The sequence below is a fragment of the Aulonocara sp. 'chitande type north' Nkhata Bay genome, linkage group LG8, assembly GCF_057382095.1.
Source record: "Aulonocara sp. 'chitande type north' Nkhata Bay isolate Kocher_YH1m ecotype deep benthic linkage group LG8, A_spYH_male_GT1.1, whole genome shotgun sequence".
Lineage (NCBI taxonomy): Eukaryota > Metazoa > Chordata > Actinopteri > Cichliformes > Cichlidae > Aulonocara > Aulonocara sp. 'chitande type north' Nkhata Bay.
In genome coordinates, this window is record NC_141351.1 from 11,306,934 (window position 1) to 11,314,311 (window position 7,378).

The 7,378-nt window shown below is 39.9% G+C and overlaps 1 protein-coding gene across 1 annotated transcript; it reads left to right on the forward strand.

The window, feature by feature from the left end:
- Window positions 1–519: 519 nt before the first annotated feature.
- LOC147323262 (uncharacterized) lies at window positions 520–6,737 on the forward strand. The gene is made up of 8 exons (XM_086303520.1): window positions 520–744; window positions 1,232–4,085; window positions 4,257–4,302; window positions 4,466–4,615; window positions 5,101–5,190; window positions 5,331–5,450; window positions 6,209–6,280; window positions 6,513–6,737. The coding sequence occupies exons 2-8, from the start codon at window positions 1,341–1,343 to the stop codon at window positions 6,560–6,562; spliced, it is 3,273 nt and encodes a 1,090-aa protein (XP_086159646.1). The 5' UTR covers window positions 520–744; window positions 1,232–1,340; the 3' UTR covers window positions 6,563–6,737.
- The last annotated feature ends 641 nt before the right edge of the window (window positions 6,738–7,378 follow it).

Genomic DNA, 7,378 nt, shown 5'->3' on the forward strand with positions numbered 1-7,378 from the left:
GGTGACACATTTAATCGTTTAAATGACAGGGAAGTTCCTTATACTATAAAAATGTATGTGTTTTTACAGTGTGTGCATGGTTAAAAAGGAATTAAATGACAGAAGCAGTTAAATGCTATTATATAATCATTCAGACATTTCTGGGGGGGGGGGGGGTTGTTTTTTGTTATTTGTCTTTTTACAGTGGTGCCAGTGAGCTTTTTCTATAATTTTACATATGTATTTCTTCTCGTTTAAGCCCAAATAGTCATACTGGCACATTTCTTTCATTTGCTATAGCTGCATTTTTTTCTATGATGTAGAAAAACTGAGACATACTGTTGAAATTGCATTCCTTTTTTACATTAAGATGGATTACATGTGTAGTCAACCTTATTTACACACTGATTGAAAGGAGCGTTTCACTGGCCCAGCCCACTTAAGCACACTTTAAAGGTCACGAAATGTTTTCAAAACAACGTTAGATGGCACTGTAACGCTATCGTCTGTGCATGAACGCTAATTCACGATTAAACACAGAAGAAGAATCCTTGCGTTATGATTGGTGTAAACCATCCAATGAGCGTGAAGGAAACTGACATTTTGAACTAGACAGGCGCTTCGTTGGTTAACAAGATAAACGTTTCAGAGTTTATGCTGATATTTATTTTGTAGTATCCGTGTTTGTCTTATCAAACCAGAATCTCGTTGAGACTAAAACAGTTTCACATCTATAAACATCCGCTAAGAAGTTCGTGTTTACAGGTAAGCAGAGCTGGTTCCGTTCTTCTAACAAACGTTACAAGGTTTTAGCTATGCTTGTTCAAGATGATCTCGTGTTCCGAGCATTACATGAATGAAATAACTATTTATCGTAAATATGACATAGTAAACAATCGGAAAGCAACGTTTTCCAACCTAAAACCGCCGTAACTCTACGTTACAAACCAAATCTGTGTTCCTAAGCTATGATGTTGCTGTATGCGTTACCTAATCTCTAGTTTTACTGGTTTAAAATAAATTGACATGGGGTTTTTTTTTTTCCCCTTTGGGGGGTGTAACATTAGAAACTCAGCACAAGTTGAGATTACATGGTCGTCCGTTACTGTCGGTGCTAAATTGCATTTTGATTTTGCTGTTTTAATATCTAGTTTGTATAAATAAAATAGCTGTAAAATAATTCAGCAGTGAGACATTTTCATTCAGTTGCCTACATAAGCCAATGAAGTCATGCTCTGTTTTCTTATTTTAGGCACAGGGAGTCTGAGACAGCTGATAATATGTGTGGAGTCTGAGTATTGCCCTCTGTTTTAAATAAGAAGCCCTTCATTTATTCTGTGAGAGAAGAAGCATCACCATCCATGGCCAACAAACCAACTGGGCGAGGCTTATACATTCGGGAAAATCCAGATGCCGATGAGTGCTGTGAAAACATTCCACCCGGGGGCACTGTTAAAGCTGGGACTTCTAAACTCAAATGGCCCCATGAAGAAAACAAGCCTCTTTCTGACACCTGCACCTTTTCAACCCCTGCTCCAACAGGCAGCAAGCCAAAGTCACGGATTTCTTTCCAGTCTGCTCTGACACCAATTTTAAAATACTTAAATATCGGCAACAAATCTCCAGAAAGTTCAACACATGAAAATAATCATCGTCAGACACTTTCTCTTTTCTCCTTTGGTGCAGCCACAGCAGATTGTCAAAAATCAACAAAAGGTTCTGTCCAACAGTTAAACTCAGATCCCCCTAGTAGCTATTCTGGGCAATTATTCAGTGACATGGATGGTCCTGTGTCCTTTCTAGGTGACGAATGCTTGCCAGAAGTGACCCTATTTGATTCTATGTGTGATTCTACCATACAGCTTACTAGAAATGACTCCCCTGCTCCTGACAGCGCACCTGCAACTTCTGCAAGCACAAGCCCTAAAATAAATATTCCTGAAATTCATCCTCCTGATCTTTCACAACATATGGCAACAACAGAGATTACAGACCCAGATGTCAAAATGATTGATGCCTCTCAGAACAAGCATGCTCCGGTCCCCTGGCTGATACTTGACAAATTCTTGCCAGAAATTACTCTCCTTGATGTTACACGTGATTCACCATTATCATCAGGAGAACAGACCACCTCCATGGATGTGACTCAGGCTCTTCCTCCGCTTGATTTGAAACGCGACAGGTCTTTTAATGGAATGGAAAGTGGAAAAATCGCGGCACAGCCTAGCAGTTCAGATGTCATCTCGGGCGAAAAATTGCTAAGTACAAGTGTACAATCCGACAAGTGTGTGGGGGAAAGCACAGCAAAAACCTCTTTGGATATTACTATGGGAAGTGTTTTGGAAAATAGCAAGTCTTCATCAGAGCCCAGTGAATATAATATAGAGACGAGTCAAGCATCGGCAGGGGATACACTTGGGAAAAATCCTGCTAATGTTACTCGAGAAATAATATCTTCTAGTGACATACCTGCAGACTCTAATGTGGAGTGCAGTGCTAATCAAAAAGTTACCTCAGAGATCCGGGAAGAGCCTGTGGAGTTTTCTGATAAACCTGAAGCTATCGTTAAAGACCTGATTGCCAGCCATGAAGCAAAGTCAGCCAACGAGCCCAGTGGACAAAATATGAAGATGAGCTCAACATCACCTGATGATACATTCAGCAGTCAACCAGCTAATGTTACACATGACACAACCTCGTCCAATGACACGTCAGCTCAGAGTGTAAGGTCTACATCGAATATGGAGTGTAGTAGTAGTCAAAAGGACGCCCCCTCAGAACTTGTGGAATCTTGTCACAAAGTAAACGATGAGTTGAAAAACTATGCGACACAGCCAAACCCAAAAGCATCAAACTCCGGGAATGGAACATTTAATGTCGTGCAGGCCGCTGATCTGAGCGTGTCTAATGATTTAAATACTACTGCTTCAGTTTCCCACTTTCAGAATAAAACACTTGATCTTCCTCCATTTAATGTAAGCTGCACCAAAGATGGGACTTCAGGTCAGGCAGGTTTTGGCACCACTGAAACATCCCCCATCACAAATCAAAATTGCTCATCTTTAAAGGAATGTGCTCCATTTGCTGTGCAGAACGCCACCTTTGAAAAGCATTCTCTGCATAAAAGCAGTGGCAGCACAGTATTAGGGGAAGACCTCAAGAACAACACCTTTGATTCTCAACCACCTTCCAAGAAGAGCAACACAATAACTTTGTTGGAAACGGTCCAGAGTGAAAGTAGCCAAATTTCTTCAAAGCCTAATAGCACAAAAACTCTGACAGAAATGAGCTCATGTGACGGTCACCAAAGTGCTTCCAAGCCAAATGGAACAATAACTTTATCAGAGGTGAACCCGAGTGACGATCACCACAATACCTCCAGGCCCAATGGCACCATAACTTTGTCAGAAACAAGCTCATGCAACATCCGCCCGGGGTCTTCAGACAAGCCCTCCACACCTGAAGTCAGTAATCTAACCACCAGCCCTAAAGACAACAATATTGACATTGCCCCTGATCTATCAAAGCATAATGTTACGACAGATGCTAAGGACCATAGTGGCAAGGAGGTTGAAACCCATGATGACGCTTCTGGCAGTGGTAGCTGTGAGACTAAAGATCTTTCAGGTCTGCCTGTGGTGGGCGGGCTCTCCGATTCTTTAAACCGTCAAAGCTTTGGTACAGTGAACCTCAAAGCCAAGTGTTTCAATTTGGATGACACCCTGGATTTAAAGGCAGACTGTTTGATTACTTCAACACCAATGACTAAATGTACAATGTTCAACTTGAACACTGAGCAAGTTGAGGGCTTACACCTAGCAGTACAGAAGAAGCTGTACACAGATGGTCCCAGGAAGCCAGCTGATCAGGTGCCATCAGACCCATCAAACCTTGTCTGTGACCGTAAAACATTCTTGAAACAGCCAGCTGCTAAATCCCTTTGCCCTCCCCCAAAAGCTGGAGCTCAGCTGATGAAATCAAAGTCACATTCCTCAATTCCAGCCAGGTTGAATACAGTGGCATCCAACTTACCTACGAAAAGACAAAGAACCCAAGCTGAAGCTTCAAGAAACACTGCTGCCACTGCCCCTGATGCACCCCAGGGGGTAGGACTTAAATGTTTGCAAAATGTTGATATTACCATCTGAGAAAATGAACACAGGTTGAACCTATTAGTTATTATTTGTTCCATTTTATTTTGTACTGATTAAAAGCTGTACATCCATGTACTTGACAGTCTGTCGTTAACGTCCTCTTTTCGTGTGTGTGTATTTAAGACCACAGGAGTAACATCCTGCTACAACCTGCGTGCTACAGCAACAGGTAGGAAGTGTATACCTTTGTTTTTAGATAGGTTTGCATAGGTCCCAGTTTTGTTATTCCCATAATCATGTGTTTAATAACCTCAGTGTAACTATGTACTGTATCTGTGTGTTCGCACGGTGCGTCCGGGGCATCTCTGTCTTCCCCTTTGTACCAATACCAGGATCCAAGCTGCCCGCTTGTGGCTCACAAAGATCGCAGTTTAGTGGAATCCCATCAGGGATCCAGAGAGCTACTATGTGTCTTAGGCCACCTTTAACAAGAAGCAGTACAGCAATTTCTTCAAGTACCGACAAGCTCTGTGGACCTACAGGTACTCACACATTTGTCAAACTGTATCTGTACATTAGAAAGTTTCAATTTGCCCTCACTTCAGATACACAGTAAAGTTGCCTTTCTTCTGATACTCGAGGGGGGAAAAAATTGATAAAAATGCAGCTGATGCCAAACTTCTATGTGTTTTCTGGTTTAATATTGCCTTCTTGTTCTTGAGTGTAACTAGTGGTTTTACACCTCATTGTAAACTCTCTGTATTTCCATTTATAAATGGCTTCTCTTGACTGGAGGTCTTGACAATGATCCTCTACTTCCTCCAGCGTGTTGTGGACTTTGGTAGATGTTGTGAAGTTGTTTTGTTTTTAACCATGGAAATAATTCTGTGATCATCTGCTTTAGTTGTCTTCTGTGGTCTTTCAGGCTTTTTATAGAGAAGGAAATTACTGTAGAAATGTATCTGATTTTTGTGAAAGATGTGTTCATTTATTTTTCTGTAACAGTTTCTCCTTTTTGTCTACATAGCAACTAACCCTGTGACCAAGACTTCACAAGCAAAGAAGCACCCTCTAACCAGAGCTGACAGTTTGCTAGTGTCAAAGAGGAAGAAAATGGGTAAATAAATAAGAAAATCATGCTCTAGTATTGCAGCCTTTTTAACAGCTTTGTTTGGTATTTTTGGTATTTGCATGAAGCTTGAAACCTAAGTGTAAGTGTACAGTCATGTAGATTTTTCTTTTTTCCACCCTTTGCAGATGCTTCTGATCCATGCAATAGTGTCGGAGCTCCAGTATCTGCCAGTGATGCTACAAACAAAGCGACAATCCTCAAGCAGCCCAGTAAGAGAGCTTTGCCTGCCAAAGCTCAAGGAGAAGGTATGTTGGAAATTTACTGGAATTTCTGCACTTGAAACTTGTGACATGGTTTGAACTTTATCTAAGTCACAGGTATAGAACAGTACTTCACTGTGTTTTCTAAAGATAAACTAATCAGTGCAGATTTCCTGATATGCCAAAGGGTTTGTTGGCTTTTTCCACTAACTGTTGGGCAGTTGGCCAAAGTTTGATGTGATTTATGCTGCTGAACAGCTTCACGAGCGCAGTAACCTGTAGTGAACTCCTGTGGTGCTTTCATGCTTTAAGAGGCTGCAGTGCCAGCATGTATGAGTGAACCCTCAAAAGCGTGTAATGCTCCCAACAGAGCCAGGCCCCTGAAACAGCCTGGAATCAGCAATAAAGCACCACTACCTAAAACCCAAATCCACAGTAAGTTGAGAGTGCTGAGGAGACAAGTCTCAGCTGTGTAATTTCTAGTGGACTGTTGGTACTCAGAACCAATTTGGTTGTTTTGTGTTTATTAAAATCACGTGTTCATGTTGTCTGAAGGTTACTTTTACTCTGTGTTGTTATTATTATGTGTTAATTGGATTTTAATTTCATGTCATACAATTGTGAACATTAAACGACAACAACAACTAACACAAGATTGTTAAGTCCTATGTATTCATACAATGTCCCAGTATATCAATTGCTATTTAAAGACAATGGTGAAAATAATTAGCATGGACTGTAAATTGTGGGCGTTACAATTTCCCATTTGTCCTCTTTAATTAATGATGCAAACTGTTTTTCAGGTTGCGCAAAATGTGCTGAGCTTGAAGAACAACTTAAACTGATATCAGAAGAAAACACAAGGCTGAAAGAAGGTATCAGATGGCCTGTTACTGTGGTTATATGGGTCTAAATTGTAGAAATTATTAAGAAGTCAGGAGACATTACAACTTGAAGAATTTGGACTTTACTCAATCAAATCATATCATATACTCAGTATTATCAAGTGATCCTCTTTTTTTTTCCTTTTTGGTTATGTTATTTATGTTACACAAGCAATCTTTTATTGTAGGAACATAATTAAGTTTTCCTCTTTTTCTCTTCTAGAGTTGCTGAAATACACTAAACAAGATGTCCCAGTGAAATCCCGGTGTTAATACTTTAAAGCATATCTGCTGTTTTTAAATGTTAATAATTACGTAAAATAATTTACTCACTAAAGTAGAAATGTTTTTTGTTTTTTTCTATTTTGCAGTGAGGATGAGATTTTGTCTGTTTGTGTGTTTAACATTACACTGTTTATTTTCAACTCTAATAAATTTAATAATATGTGTTGGTCTTTCATTTGGTTGGTCTAACACTTTGGAGAGTGCTCTGCTGGGAGGACACATTTGAACACCTTTTTTTCAGTATTTGGAAATGTCAGTCTTTGCGATTTAGAATTACTGTACTCAAATACTGATACTCATTGTCAAGCTGCCGGGTATAAATAAAACATCAGCATATTCAACACGCATAGCTACTGGCATTCCACCACTGAAATTAAATATTGTATAATAGATTAATATTCTATTGTTAAAAATATTGAATTTCCAGTGAAACCCTGTGACTTTGGATATCTTTATCTCAGGTTATTCAACACACTGGTATATCTCCATAAATACAAGAATACGGTGTAGGCAAATATTTACCATGCACTGCGATTTAAAAGCAAGGTTTTCCAATACAATATTATATAAAGGTAGAGTTGTTAAAACTTTACCCGTATGTAATGCTTTCACTGTTACTTTTGTCCAGTTTTGCTGGTGTAATCCCTTTCCTCGGAAGCAGTGGTGAACCAGCTAAGGAAAAAGTGGAGACCAACGATTCGTTTTTTTTCTCCAAACTCCCGTGAGAACAACAGAATGGGATTTTTAAATGCACTGTTTCAGCCGCTGAGTGGCGCTGTGAGCGGAGAGCCTTCAGTGCTGCGG

What these genes read in the sequence shown, in the direction of transcription:
- LOC147323262 (XM_086303520.1), top strand. Translation starts at nt 1,341, where the DNA reads ATGGCCAACAAACCAACTGGGCGAGGCTTATACATTCGGGAAAATCCA. An exon ending in TGCCAAAGCTCAAGGAGAAG is followed by an intron (nt 5,451 to 6,208) that starts GTATGTTGGAAA and finishes ACTGTTTTTCAG; the next exon opens with GTTGCGCAAAATGTGCTGAG. An exon ending in AAACACAAGGCTGAAAGAAG is followed by an intron (nt 6,281 to 6,512) that starts GTATCAGATGGC and finishes TTTCTCTTCTAG; the next exon opens with AGTTGCTGAAATACACTAAA.